The sequence below is a fragment of the Astatotilapia calliptera genome, chromosome 11 (assembly GCF_964374335.1).
Source record: "Astatotilapia calliptera chromosome 11, fAstCal68.1, whole genome shotgun sequence".
In the NCBI taxonomy this organism is placed as follows: Eukaryota; Metazoa; Chordata; class Actinopteri; order Cichliformes; family Cichlidae; genus Astatotilapia; species Astatotilapia calliptera.
This window is the reverse complement of record NC_137432.1, coordinates 28127025-28141643: the sequence shown is the minus strand read 5'-3', so window position 1 is coordinate 28141643 and position 14619 is coordinate 28127025. Positions and strand designations below refer to the sequence as shown.

Genomic DNA, 14619 nt, shown 5'->3' with positions numbered 1-14619 from the left:
AGTATATTTTGGCTGTAACCCTTGTTTGCTGTAAATCTCCTGCCACTTAACATTATGGGGTAAAAACGTTATTATTACTACAAAATTATTACTACAAACACATTTACGGTTATGGTTTAGTTGAGTTGGTTCAACTTCTGGGAAAGCCTGAGATTATTGGGTGGGGCAGTACAAATGACAGTACAGCTGACTGGAAGTAAAATGCACTTGTGTGGCTCATAAAGTCTAACTTACATAGGCAAATGTTTTGCTTGCTGCACATTAATTATGCTGTCATTCTCATAAGTCTCACTTATCAGAGTTACTCTTTCACTAGAAACCTGTCTTACCTGTTCTTCTGCCTTATTTTCTCTCTCCTCCTTCTCTCTCTCTTGACTGTCTGACCCACTCCTACTTTTTGCTGTTGATTTAGCATGACTAGCCGCAGGAAAAGTTGCTCAATGTTAATGTTTGACAAGTAGGAAGAAGGTCCTTCGTTGCCATATCGAGCAGCGTTACACACACAGCCACACTCTTTCAGTTCTCCTTCTACTCAAAGAGTTTGTTTGCTGCTTCGTAGAGGGATTACATATTCAAATCAAAGGGAGATCGAATGAAGGACAACTATGGGTGAGTCAGCATTATCAGTTTTTTCTTAATAAACCAACGTCATGTCTGAGTATTTTGACTAACAGTTGCCTTTTTGCTGGGAATTCGTGGCAGTGGTAAAGAAAAGCTGCAAAGTGCTGACAAAAGTTAATGGATTTGTATCTGCTTGAAATGCTCCTCCAAGAATTTATGTATTGTACCTGACATGTACAGGCATGCAAAAATACGAAACCTTACTCTACAGATACTAGAGTGTGTACGTTCTAGCTCTTGCACAGACTGTATCTACGAGATTTGTGTTTGCTAAACAATTAGAGAAAACCTGTTTTTACATACATCCAAGATAACAATGCCACACTTTCAGTTCTTTTAAGAATCTCTAAAGTTCTCTTTATATTCAGGAAAATAGTGACAACACGAATAGTTGTTTCACTTCTCTGTGATAAATGAAAACTAAGCATTTTAACTGTAATAATCCACATTCAAGCTCATATTTGTTTCTAGCCTCCACTGCTTAGGGGTTTGTCTTGGTTTTTTAAGATATCAGGACACATCACTTGTGAGACAAGTTACACCAGCCTTTGTGCAAAGAATCTAATTATCTGCCCCATTTACGGATGCGCTGTAGAGGTGCTGGTGCTAATCGACTTTGAGAGCAACTCCGACGACGAGCTCACAGTGAAGGAGGGGGATGTGGTCAAAAATGTCACCAAGGCCAGTGAGGAAGGATGGCTGCATGGGGAGCTGAGAGGGAAGAAAGGCATCTTTCCTGCCAACTTTGTCCAGGTCTGCCAAGGCTTTACTGTCCACAGTACTGTACTATTTGCTATGGATATATTTGTGTTCATCTACATTGCGTGCAACATGTTTAAAATATGACTTACTTGGTTTTAACAGGAGGTCCCAGTCTATTTGAGAGGAGAGAGCAAGATGGAACCACGAAGCATTAGAACAAGTAAAATGCAGAGTTTGAATTATCAGCACTTTCTGTTCTTTAGCGTCATAACCTTAAAAAGCAGGACAGGAGTGGCAGACGCTTTAATCAGAAAGCATTTAAAGCAGTTTTTAAAGATGATTTAAAATTGAAACCCAACGCAATTATGAAATGACTTTGCTTTCCAAAAAAGGAAAAAAAAATGATAGAAAACTAATGAATAAATGCAATATTCACTTCAATATTAATTCAGCTGTACAGCATCAACAGTTGCCTCAAGGTGCTTTATATTGCAAGGCAGATCGTACAATAATACATACAGACAAAAAACCCAACAACCATATGACCCTCTATGAGCAAGCACTTTGTCAACAGTGGGAAGGAAAAACTCCCCTTTAACAGGAAGAAACTTCCGGCAGAACCAGGCTCAGGGAGGGGCGGCCATCTGCCGCGACCAGTTGGGTTAGAGAAGGATGCACATTACAATTAAAATATGAGCAACTGCTTTGTTGTAAAATAAAAGGAATTTCTAAAACACTGCGATCACTAACTTAGAATAGTCCAATTGTGTGCAAAAGATCCAAATTAACCACGCTGGTAATGCAGCGTCATTTAAAACTACTCTAAGTAAAGTTCCTGCTAAAAAAAAAAGACTCTTGGTACAAAACGAGCCATCACAGCAATACAGTAAAAATACTTATTACAATAATATTCAAAACAGGTTGCTCTTGACATTTACCACATCCTTGCAATGCAAAGTATATCTAATTCAGAGAAAAAAAATTGGACTTTGTGGGAACAGACATGCTCAGAACGTGAATAATTGCTCCAAGCTATGCAATCTTAGCACTTTCCTGTTGAAACTTGATAACAATGCTTTCTAGCCCAAAGACACTGTTAAAGAGCTCCATTTTTTTTTCATTAGAAGAACGTTATGAACTTTACTTTGTCTGACAATTCTTTCTTTTTTTAGCAAAGAAGAAACCGACAAGAAAATGTGAGGTACTGTTTCCCTACAGTCCCGTGAATGAAGACGAAATGGAGCTGGTTGCTGGCGAGACTATAGAGATCGTCAGGGAGGTACAGTTCTTATCACCCTTATGGTTTTCACACTTATATCTGGCCTCTAAATACCAAACTGTGAGTCAAATGTTAGCAGTAGATTATGGGCTTAAAATAACTAGGTTGTGGCTGGTGAAAAGAAATCTCTGCGATGACATGATAGTGAATACCTGATAGCAGCTGCTGAGAAGTGAGGCATTTTCCTGTCACTTCCTGAAGCTGCCCTGTAGTCAGAACCCTGCACTATAGCGATGATATGTAAATCAGGGTGTTGTCGATGTGTTTGCTCAGCCTGAACTTCTTTGGGTAAATAAACAAAGATTTGAATATGGCTTTATTTGATCGATTTCTTTTTATTTATAATTAAACTCATAGTTCACAGCAAGCATACGTTTTCTGAAATCCCATGTGAACTGATCAGACTAGTCCTGGCAGTTCTGAGGATCATTCGTCAGACACCTTAAACAGGCCGATCAAGTGTCTGGAATGCACTACAAGATGATATTTCATGTAAACCTAAGGTGGTAGTGCAGCTATTTACTTGTAATTTTACATATTTTTAGCTTAAGCGATGTTGAGTAGTAGTCAAGTCATCTTTATTTAAATAGCACAAGACATCAAGTGTCAGCCAAAGTGCTGAACAGACAGATAATATAATCAAATAAAAATGAATTAAAACAGATAAGATGGTTGTGGGTCTGATGGCTGACTGTATCCACAATTTACAAGAAATCTAAGAGTATTGTACCGATTTCAGTAAAATAATATTAATTTTTCTGGGTTATGGCTGTTAGCAAGTCTCCTTGACTTCTCAGTAGATTTTAATTTTCTCATTAATTTGTTTAATAGCACCAACCAATGACAATAGAGATTGTAGAACTTGTTTTTCTGTACAATATATAATAACCTGTGAATTTTGATGGCTCATGACCTACTTTGCATGACAGATTGAAGATGGATGGTGGATGGGGGTGAAAAATGGCAAACTAGGAGCATTTCCATCAAACTTTGTCAAAGAAATTTTCATTTCTCCCAAAGGTTGGTGGCAAAGTCAATTAACAGAGTTTTTTATAGTTTCATTTTTCATATATAACTTTTAACATTTTTCATCTGAACAGATGTAAAATACAATGAGGGCAAGGCAAGACCAAAACTCACTGACGCTGTGTTCAATAAGGAGGTTTGTAACAGTGGAAAAACTTTTCTTAAATATGTATGAGCTGTGTTCCTTTTACTTAATGCTGTCTTTGTTCCCATTCAGATAACTCAGAGGGCAAGTGTTAGGAACAAAGCAAAAAAATGTAAGTTCAGAGTTTTATACATTTACATCACATGCTAGCTTTCTCACATGAGACACTGGTTCTATTTCTGAACAGCATTTTAAAAGCTGCTAGACTAGTATACAACGTCAGTAGGACAAGTGGTAAATTCTTGTACTTTTACCTTTATGGGTGGGGTCAAACCAAAATACTTAACAGCAATATTCCTTGATTTACTACTTCACAAAGACATCAAAGTGAGCGATCTTCCAGGGTTAAAGGTTTATAACTTACCTCAAGTATTACAGTCTTTTGTAATCTTTGCTGTTCTTTGATTTAGTGTTGTTTCAGGGTGGATAGAATTAGTCATCACTAGTGAAACCTCCTCACACGTACGACGGTTTCTGCAAAGTTAATAATCATGTTATCTCTTAACACCGTATCTCCTCAGCTATAGAGTGTTGCAAAGTCATGTTTGACTACAAGGCCAAAACTGAGGATGAGCTGGAGCTGAAAAAAGGAGATGTTGTTAAGATACTGAACAAGGTTTGAGCACACTTCTTTATTTTTTTATCAGCTGTTCTATGCTGTCACACTTATGACAGACTAATAAATTCCTGGATAATTTGCTTTCTTAAAATGTACCATATGGTTCTTCCAGAGAAACCAGTTGTGTCACTTTCAAGACTGACTAGGCTTAAGGACAGAAATGTGGCACTCCAGACATGCTAAGGAAAAAATATTCGAGATAGCTACTTCGTGTTGACACGTCGTGATCTGCTTGACTTTTTGATGACCTTAGGTTCAGAGATTTCAGATCCCTAAGGACAGAAGCTTGTTTTAACCTCTCTCAAATGACTCTTTAATCACCATCTAAAGGAAACAGCAGATGAAGGCTGGTGGGAGGGAGAGCTAAACGGCCGGTGCGGCTTCTTTCCTGATAACTTTGTCATGGTGATTTCACCGATAAACAGCTTGCAAGTGAGTGGACAAAAACACAATCTCAAACATAACCCTGTTGGACTGGAGTTTAACTGCACTGCAATGAAACCATGGGCATGCTTCGGAGTAATTGATGCTATGCATACTTTTTTGTCATTTTAAAATGTCCTTTAAAAATAAAATACATTATGTTTATTTTAGCATGTCTGCAACCAGTATTCAGTGACTCAGTACTGTCTTTAAATACCGTCTGCTTTGGAGTTACTCACTGAAATTTCCCATTTGTGGAAACAGTGTGTAGAATATGGGGCAGAGTACAAGGCACATGGAGTACCAGAAAACTTACTTTTTCATTTCTTTTTCCTCCTGTAGACGGGGACCATAAGCCAACCACCTGCACGTAACAACTCCAAGAAACTCTCAGGTAAGAGAACAGCATGAATGTTTCCCTGATCAAATAAAGAAGCACAGTGCTTGAAGCTCTTTGAAAGTATGATGTGGAGCTTGACATTTAGAGGTTCACGACCAAGTCGGAATTTCTGACTGCAGCAGTGTTTTGCTTGGCAGTGTGCTGACTGTTTGGCCTGTGATGGGTTTGGCAGGTCAACATTTACACAGTTACATAATAATTCAATAAAATATAAAAGTTTTTTTTTTTTTAAATTATTATCTATGAGAAAATAAAGACGTAGCGGGAAAAAAATACCCTGAAGTCAGAGGAACTATTTGAACATTTCTTGAGATTACATGCATTCCACATAGCGATTTATCAGACGCCCTAGTAACATTTACAGTAGATATGAAACGTTTTCATCTTGTGACCATGTAAAGGAGGTTAAACAGATTTAAACACTCTGCCCTGTAGCACACAGCATAAACTCTCTAACCCACAAATGGGGCCACGCAGGGAAAACTCATCACAAAGAAATGCAAAAGAGCGGCAAATTCTGGCAACCTGGATCCTGATTTTTTTTTTTTTTTTTTGGGGGGGGGGGGGGGGGTGATTTTTCCTTAGAAGATAACGTTAGCGATCAATCACAGCAGTTATTGACTTTTTAACTTTTTTAGTTTAGTCTGAAATCTAATATTTTCTGAAGAGACTGCCCAGTAATGTACCCTTTGAATTTCAAAGAGGTAGAAATTTAATCTATGAATCACACAGCAGGATGTGGTTCATGGAAATTGTTTTGTAGCATCAAAAGTGTCTGCCCAGACAGCTTTTTAAAAGGATTCAAAATATGCACCCTCACTGAAACTTAAATAGGCAGGTGAAAATAAGGCCAAAGGAAGTGGCACCAGTACTATGAGAATTACAGTGCAGCCTCGTACCAAATTGTACTCATCATTTCCACACAGTATCACTTGAAAGATTTTCACAGGAAGTCTCAGACCGTAGTAAGATGGGGGATGGTTAAACTGGTCATGTGACATAGTTTAGGAGTCTTGGAGGAAACAAGGGGGTGGGGGACAGATGAGAGCTCTGTCACAGATTTCCACTACCAGCAACAAGCAGCACTTGAGCTTCTTCTGCTCTGTGGATGGTTTATTTACGAGGGGAATGTTGCACAATGCGTTGCATAACACTCAAGGTAGGCTTCCTGTGTTTTCATCCGATCCGTTATAGATGTCTGAGTTTGATGTTAAGACTAAAGCAACATTTTTTTTGTCCTATTTCTTGAGGTCTTTGCATTGGAGCAGTTTTACTTCTTAGATTGCATTCATTCAGCAGGCCTGTAACCACACAGCTCATCTTATCTGTTTGAGAGTAATCACTTCACTTGCATGACAAACAGAGATCTGTCACATAACTTTAATGATTTAACCTCTCTCCAAGGTAAGTCCTCTTACGGGCTGTATTTGTTTCATATGAGATGACCCAGAGTGCCAGTTAAGACCTGGGAACTGTAACTGCATCGCTACTAAATCTAGCTGTTACCTGATTTGCTCTAATTACGTGCATATCTTTTCCATAACACGCCACTCGTAAACCTTACGTTTGAACACCATTAGCATTTTTCTACACCATAATGCTTTTTGGACAGTCTTATAGTTCTTTGCAAAACAGTCATGCACTTTTTATCACGAACTGAGGGCTGAATAATCAGAATCAAAATCAGGAGAAACCACACTTGCAAATACAGTATTATTTAAACAATGGCATGTTTGCTCAGCATGCATGCCCTACAGCACAGCGACAGCATGCTCATTCACTCATTCTGCTACAGAGAAAAACATCTGGGAAATGCTCTGCTGATCAAGAGAACTTTCAGCGAAACTGCAAATGTCTGATAAGACCTTTTTTTCCTGACAAAAGCACAATGTAGGACATCACTGCTTTTGTCTGTGCTGCCATTGTTATGGCCATACTAAATAAAGTGCCTTGAGCATTTTAAATGAGGACTTGTTATATTTGTGTGACAAATGCAACTAGTGATCAGCGGTAAAATTTAATTTAATGGGTTTTTTTTTTTGCAGTAAAGACAGAGGAATCAGCAATGGAGAAAGTCGGTCCAACAACAACAAAGACGAGTAGGTAGAGATGGTAGATGCTTTTATTTTTGTACTAATTCATCTTAAAAAAATCCTGCTGTGGACTAATGTGATGATTTTGTTTTGCAGATGATAAACCAGAGCCTAAAGACCTAAGAAGCAATCCTCCAACCAAAGTTAAACTTCCACCCATCATCAAACCGAGCCCACCTCCAGTCAAAGACAAGCCGAACAAGGTTTTACCAAAGTGAGTTTTACAGAAGCGTCTGTGATGTTCTTTCTCACTACTTGTAACTCCATGTGAAACCACTTTCTGGAGACCTGACCAGAATAGTTATTCATATGCAGCCTTTCTAAAGCAAATAGGCCCTCAGAAAATGTCAGGAACACTTTCTCCTCTCTGGTCTGGCACCAACAGTGGAGCATTTAGATGTTAAAGGTTTTTGGTTGCAACCACCAGTTGCTATGGTTTCCTTAAAGAAGAATGCCAGGATGCCTGACATTTAGTGGCTCAGTGGAAATTGTGGGATGAGTCAGATCAGGCCGAAACAGACGAGAGCAGCCCATTTCCTGTTTCCTGAGCAATCGCTCACAAACAGCCTTACACACACAAAATTGAGAAAACAAAAACAGGCCCGTCTTGAGAAGAAGAACACACTTTTGAAAAGCGTTTCCGTGCAAATTTGCCTTTTTCAGCGTTTTTAAGACTCCTCCTTCATGTTTATCTAAGCTTATCCCACAAGGCTTTTACAGCCAGGCTGATTTTTCAACAAACACATCAGTTATAACCAGCATTTAAAATGTTATAAAACTTAAGTAGTAACTCTGAATACAGAGAATATTATAGTGATTTTTCAAGACTTCATTTGCCATGCTCTGCACCTGCACCTGCACTAGCACCAGCGCCCACTCTATTCAGGAAACCAGAAACCACATACAAACTCTCCAACCCTCTGCATCAGTATTTCTTCACATCAATAGATTTCTTTTTTTATTTGTCTGTAATTTTAAAAAAAGTGTTCATTCGAAGGTATATTGTTGTTTTCTGTAGAACCAATGGTGATGCGGCTACTGTTCCACCGAAACAACCGGAGGAGAAGGAGACTGACGAGTTTGATGGATTGGAACTGCCGACTGAAAAGCTGAGCCATCCCACAGCAAACAGAGCCAAACCTCCACAGAGGAGACCACCATCAGGACTCCCCATAGCAGCACAAGTATGTCCGCATTAGCGACCAATACCGATCGATCTGTGTGGCAGTGTGTATAACACAGATGTGAAGAGCTTCACAAGAAACACTCAAATTATAACCTGCATACCCACATGAGTAGGGTTGTCAAAACAAGTCATTCTCAATACTAAAAACGACTGTCAGATAAGATACTCATTTGCAACAGTATTGATGCGGACAGCGTCGTCTTTGCTTCCTTCTGCCGACACACAACTTTTACACAGTACCTGCATGCAGGCGTCCACACAGGCCCTCCCCTTACCAGCAGCTGAAGCAGTTGACATTTACAAGACTACAAGAATAAACACCTGGAGGAATTTTGAGAAGTCAAAAAAGCTTCCATTTTAACAACCCGAACATGGATATTATTGTTGCTCTTGTTCTAATCTTCATTCTTGTTTTGGGGGTTTGAGGGGTTTTTTTGCTCCTGTGGCATCAAAAATAGTATTGGGTATCAAGTATTTTTCTGGGTATTGATACAGTGTTAACCAATATTTCTGCAGATGAATCAAAGGTTTATCAGTTTTCTGTTTAATTTTGTGCAGTCAGTTAAAGCACAGTTGTTTGAAACAGTCCTTAATAGTTTTAGTGATTCTTATAAATATTGTGTCCATGTTGGGATTAGAACCATTTTTAGCAATAATATACCATAAGCCCATACTACTACTACTACTACTAATAATAATAATGTTATTAACTTTGTGCCTCTGCAGTTCACACTTGTTGTTATGTTTTGAGACCATCTTCACTCATGAAGCCCTGAACCTTTATAGACAGTACCCCATGGAGGTGTACATGGGAATGCTAACGATATCTGATATCATTTGAGAGTACAATAAACAGTCTTTACTCTGCCACCTCCCTGGTTTAAAGTCCATGCTGTGTCCGGTTGCACTGATTTGTGCAGTTGTGACTTTAGGGCAGCTAACTGTTATTCCATTCATGTATTTTGGTTCATGCTCTGCATATTGAGAGTTTCTGAAAGGGACCATCTCCTAATGTATGCTACACATGGTCCCAATCAGATTCTCCCAACGCTGTCAGAAGACAATTTTACAGAAAAGTGACCAGTTTTTATGGACAGCCCTCTTGCTCACTGACCAAGAACACTTGTAATGACTTCTTGGTCATAACAATTCATCTGGAAAAAATGAAAGAATTAGAAGAAAGAGAAAGCGAGCTTGTACTTGACCGCCCAAAAAACCCACCTAGCTGTTAATCCTGCAAAGCTGAAAAACCAGAAATCCTAAGGCATGCTGTGAAGAATGACTATTAGCAATGATTGACATTTAAACTTGACTGTTCTTCCTTTGTACTGCTAGAGCGCCACGGACCAGACAGATGCAGAACCAAAAAAGTTTGAAACGGAGATACTGGCTGGCTTGCAAAAGGTTTGTAACACTCTGTGTTCTGGGTGAAATATGAATGAAATCACATAAGTTTGAGTTCAAAAAGTTGTTCTATGTAGGAAAATGTGCAGTAATATTTTTGACAATTAAAATCATTTCAGACAACAGAAAATCTTCTGCCCACCCCTCCAAAGCCCGATCTTCGACCCAAGACACCACCTCCAGTTCGACCAGCACCACCCAAAGTTCTCGTAGATAACAAAACTGTGACCTTTAAAGACGAGCCAACTGTGGAAAGTCTGCAGGCTGAGATCAAAGAGCTCAGGATGACTTTGGAGCTGCTTGAGAAACGACAGGAGTGAGTACAACTCACTTGTTTTGTAGCCATGTTTGAAACCTGAGACATGACAGGTTTATGACAGGCCTAAAGTTACTTTACAAAATTAAGACAATTTTGTAAAAAAAGATCTTCATTACATTTCAGCTAACCCTCTTCTAAAATAAAAAAAGAAAGATGCCTTGTAGCACAAACATACACAGGAAGTGAGTAATTCAAACCTAGCAGAGAAATACAAATGAATGTAACTGTGCATGTTCCATCATAGGAAACCCCCCCTCCCTTCCAAACAAAAAAAGCCTGACTCAACAGCTCTTTCGTATCTCTTGATCTGAAACGTTATAGCAGCCTGAGTGATAAACATGTGCCACACTCTGCAGAGCTGTAGACATTTCATTTCCTGATCAGTGATCTTCCTAAGCCTTTTGAACTCACCAACCATCAGTTTGAAACTCAAATTACTGTTGTTCCCTAGTCACTCAGTAGCTGAACGTTTTGCATTATACCAGTAAAACCTTTGACAGTATATGTTAATTACAGGCAAATACACAAATCCTAATGGGATGTGTGTGAAGACTTCTGTAACTGTATCTCAAGCCGTGTTTGTGTAATCAGTTTTCTAAACGTATAAAAAGATTTTCTAAATGCAACTGATATTTGTGAATGTGTATTCAGTGTGTGCATAATGCATGCATAGGTCTGTAAATGCCTACACAGTTATTAATAGATGCAGCTAAACATTTTGATCCAGCAGCTTCCTGCTTGGCTGCTATGGTAGACCTACAAAGGCATGTGGCGATCTGTCTGTAAATCTGAGGTGTTGTCTGCTCTGAGCTCAGACTCACAAGCTCAAACATACCACCGACTATAACACCTGGTGATTTCAAGTATGAAACTGCTGAATGGCTGTGGCTGCAGTTGCAAGCTTGACTATAATGAAATCTTAAACTGATTTAGGTTTAACACCTCCGTGTGTTTTCAGAAAGTATAGCGAGTGATAGTTTGTAAAAATATAACAGAAGTCCTTTATTGCTGAGACGTATGTGTGTAAAAACTCGAGTTAGTCATTAACCTGTGCAGTTTGGATCATCAAACAGGCGGGTTTTTTTAGCGAATAAATGTTTTTATTTATTTATTTATTTACCCATTTTAAACAATCCCTGTATGTATTCATTATTTTTGTGGCGTATGGAAGATTGCAATGGGTTTGTGTAGTGTAACCCCAATTTCTCCCAAGGGAGACAAAAAAGAGACTTTCACTTAGACAGCTGCATCTACAAAAACAAACATTTTAAAACATTTGCATATCTGAGTACCAGATTTTGAGGTTTGTGTGTTGTTGTTTTTTTTTTAAATAAATTGCACCCACACCAATACCCTAGCATATCTGCAAAAACCTATATTACCATAATAGTTCAATAAAATTAAACTATTAAAATAAATGTCTTTCCTGTTAGAGCTACAGAAGTAACTTTCTAAATGTATTATTATCTTGACTGGCACTGCACAGTGTTGTTGACCTATTTAGACTTACCAGCATCTCCAACCTCCTCATTTTGTTCTCTTTGTCTCTTTTTATAAGGCGAGACATGCAGGAAGTGAAAGAAGAACTGAGGGATGAAAGAAACAAAAGACTAGCATTGCAGGTCAGTGTCTTGACTTCTGTGAGTGTTATTACTTACTGCCTGCTGCATAATGGGTGAAAAAATAAGCAGCAGTTGTGGTTCCAAGATCACGAGCGCAGTATAATCAGTTGTTTAAAAGGGTTCTTTTTGTTGTTGTTTCTTACAGGAGGAAGTGCAGAGTTTGAGAATGAAGCAATAATCCCAACACAGACTGTGACTAAGCTGCTTGTCTGACACTGTGCCATGCGAGCTCTTGGACTGCAAATTTCAGAAAATGAACATTTTTTTCTGACATTGAGAAAGTAAAAAAAACAACAAAAAAAACCCTCCCTAAACAGTATAGCTGGAGTTAATATCAAGCTACTCCTATAATGGAGCAAAAGAACCAGATCCTCCAGAAGACTTTTAAGTAACATGCTGTTTGATATTGGAATGCCAGAAATCTCATACAAGTCCTCAGTTGGGTACGCCTGGAAGCAAATTACTGTTTTACATGTTTTCTTTTTTATTACTTTTATTGTGGATTACAGGTTAGGCTATTTTTAATATCAGAATTTGTAATATATGCAGCTGTACATAGGAGGAAATATTGTTAAGTCTTTTACAAAGAGCTAAAGGATAATTTACATCATCATAATGGGCTTTGTTACCTGAATGTCAAGTGAGATACTACTGTCCAAACTATGCCATGTTAGTGAATTTATGCAATGTAATGTAATGTTGCAAAGATCCACTAGGGGGCCCTCTTTGACTTTTTTTTTTTTTACATAAGGTGTTAAGTTTTTCTGTGATTGCTGGGATTTATGGAAATGCCCTGGCAAAATAACCTCACATTGGAGAAGGAAAAATAGAAGAAAGAAATACATTCTTCATCCAAACAGTAACTGTGTTAACATTTAAGATTTAAGCGAGTGGCTCATGTTAATGGGTAGTGCCTTAAGAGGGGGAAAAAAGGAAAAGAAAAGAAATAAAACTGTGATTTAATGCACCAGGAGTTTGTGGTCAGTTTGTGTCGGAGAAACACTGACTCACTCATAAAACACCAAAAGGTGACTCATCAGTGGATGCAGAACACATGGGAGGAAAATTATTGAGAAATTATTACACCCATCGCAGGAACAGCTTTGGACAATGCAGTCTTCACAACATGCTAATGGTAGTGTCTCTGTGAAGAGCATATATGAACAATACCTGGAGCTATTTAGGAATCAAGCTCTGAAACTCTCGTGGAAACAAAAAAATATTGTTAATCATGCCCATTATTGATGTGTTCCTTTATGGACAAACAGTAAAACAAAGAGTCTGCTGACAGTGCAGAAACCTTTCATAGGATATCTAAAAACAATAATGTCCTCTCTGTGAAGAACTGCATGTGATTTAAATGTTTATAGAAGGTAAGTTCTTCTTACACCAGAGATACACAAATAAAGTGGAATATCTGCACAGATACTTTATTCCTTCGTCTTAGATGGTGAACTCTGTACAGTGTACAGTAACACTGGTGGAATTTAAACTCTGTAGAGAGCACTGAAAATGGAGTAGTGAAAAAGTTATCAGAGCCCAAAGGTCACACACACACACAAAAAAAAATTCCCAAGTTAAATTTAGAAATAATGAAAGATGTTGACAAAGAAAGCGAGACAGATGCTGAAACAAATCTGGATTTGTACAGCTTGTACAGATTTGTGATCTAAGCTTAAAAGGAACATTGTATTCTGATTCTCGGCTCAGCTATTTTTTACTTTGGAACCGTGAAGCTTTGCACAATTAAAAAGCACGTCATTTCATAATGCCTGCTCTATAGCCCCTTAGTTGAGCCATCGCCTGAAACAGCAGTAACATTAGCTCCAGTAAGTGTCTTTAAACATCCCGTCCTCCCTAGAAGCCCACTTCCTACTGAGTGTCCAGCTTCCAGAAGCCAAGTAAAGGGCAGGTCAGTGCTTATGAGCACCACCTCCCCCTCTCGAAGACCAAACTGTAAACCTATTATCATATTTTTCCTCATTGTTTAATCGTAAATTAAAGACGTCACCTTTAATGAGGTATCCATACAGATATATTTTCTTATTGTTTAAACTTTGAAGTCAAATAAGTTCAGTTATGGCTTTGGTTACTAGATTTCAATCATGTTGATGTTGACTTAACTTTACCTATGTAAAAAATACACATATATATGTTGGAACTAATTGCCCTAAGCAAAATGAAAATGACACTGTTCACAATATTTAGTCGTGACTCTAGTAAAATATATTTTTTGGACTCTTAAAAGGACTGCACACAATCAAAGCTACTAATTTCTCTAAGCCACTGACCACAGGAGAACCTTTTCCAAGACCTCAACACAGAAGATGCTATCAGAAATCGGAGACCCGAAGGCAAACCTGAGCCCTATCTGGTCCTGCAGCACAAGGACCAGACCGGCTTCAGGGTGCCCAAAAAAAGGAATATTATTGCCTTACAATGATGTGTATTTTAGTGCATACTAACCCTCTCTATGGATTTACAGATGTGTCAAGAATTCATGCTAACATTTATTGTAAATCACCAAACCGCTGAAGGGTGACTTGTGATAATATTCAACACAAACACACCACCAGTGTGGACAATTCATCAATGTTCTGTAAGTCTTTACTGGCAACCAAACATTGTTCCAAGCTATAAACTCACATGGAACAGATTTATTACACTAATACACAGAGTTGATATTGGACATCTAAGCTCTGAAATTCAGAGCAGCTGAGCTGTGGGAGTGATGATAGCACGTCTCTGAAGACCACATTAGAAACAGAGTCTGACTTTAG

The 14619-nt window shown here is 38.4% G+C and overlaps 1 protein-coding gene across 1 annotated transcript; it reads left to right on the top strand.

Annotated features, from left to right (window-relative positions):
* Nucleotides 1-266: 266 nt before the first annotated feature.
* Nucleotides 267-12806, top strand: sh3d21 (SH3 domain containing 21). Its single transcript, XM_026185370.2, has 17 exons — nt 267-609; nt 1217-1374; nt 1486-1543; nt 2496-2602; nt 3532-3622; nt 3703-3764; nt 3846-3885; nt 4295-4389; nt 4723-4824; nt 5158-5209; nt 7261-7314; nt 7405-7522; nt 8327-8492; nt 9830-9898; nt 10018-10214; nt 11776-11839; nt 11985-12806. Exons 1-17 carry the CDS (start codon nt 606-608, stop codon nt 12015-12017), a joined length of 1470 nt encoding a protein of 489 aa, XP_026041155.2. The 5' UTR covers nt 267-605; the 3' UTR covers nt 12018-12806.
* The last annotated feature ends 1813 nt before the right edge of the window (nt 12807-14619 follow it).

Bases quoted from the DNA above. Each gene is read 5' to 3' on its own strand.
- sh3d21 (XM_026185370.2), top strand. The intron at 3,886-4,294 runs GTAAGTTCAGAG...GTATCTCCTCAG, and splicing joins TAGGAACAAAGCAAAAAAAT to CTATAGAGTGTTGCAAAGTC. The intron at 11,840-11,984 runs GTCAGTGTCTTG...TGTTTCTTACAG, and splicing joins ACAAAAGACTAGCATTGCAG to GAGGAAGTGCAGAGTTTGAG.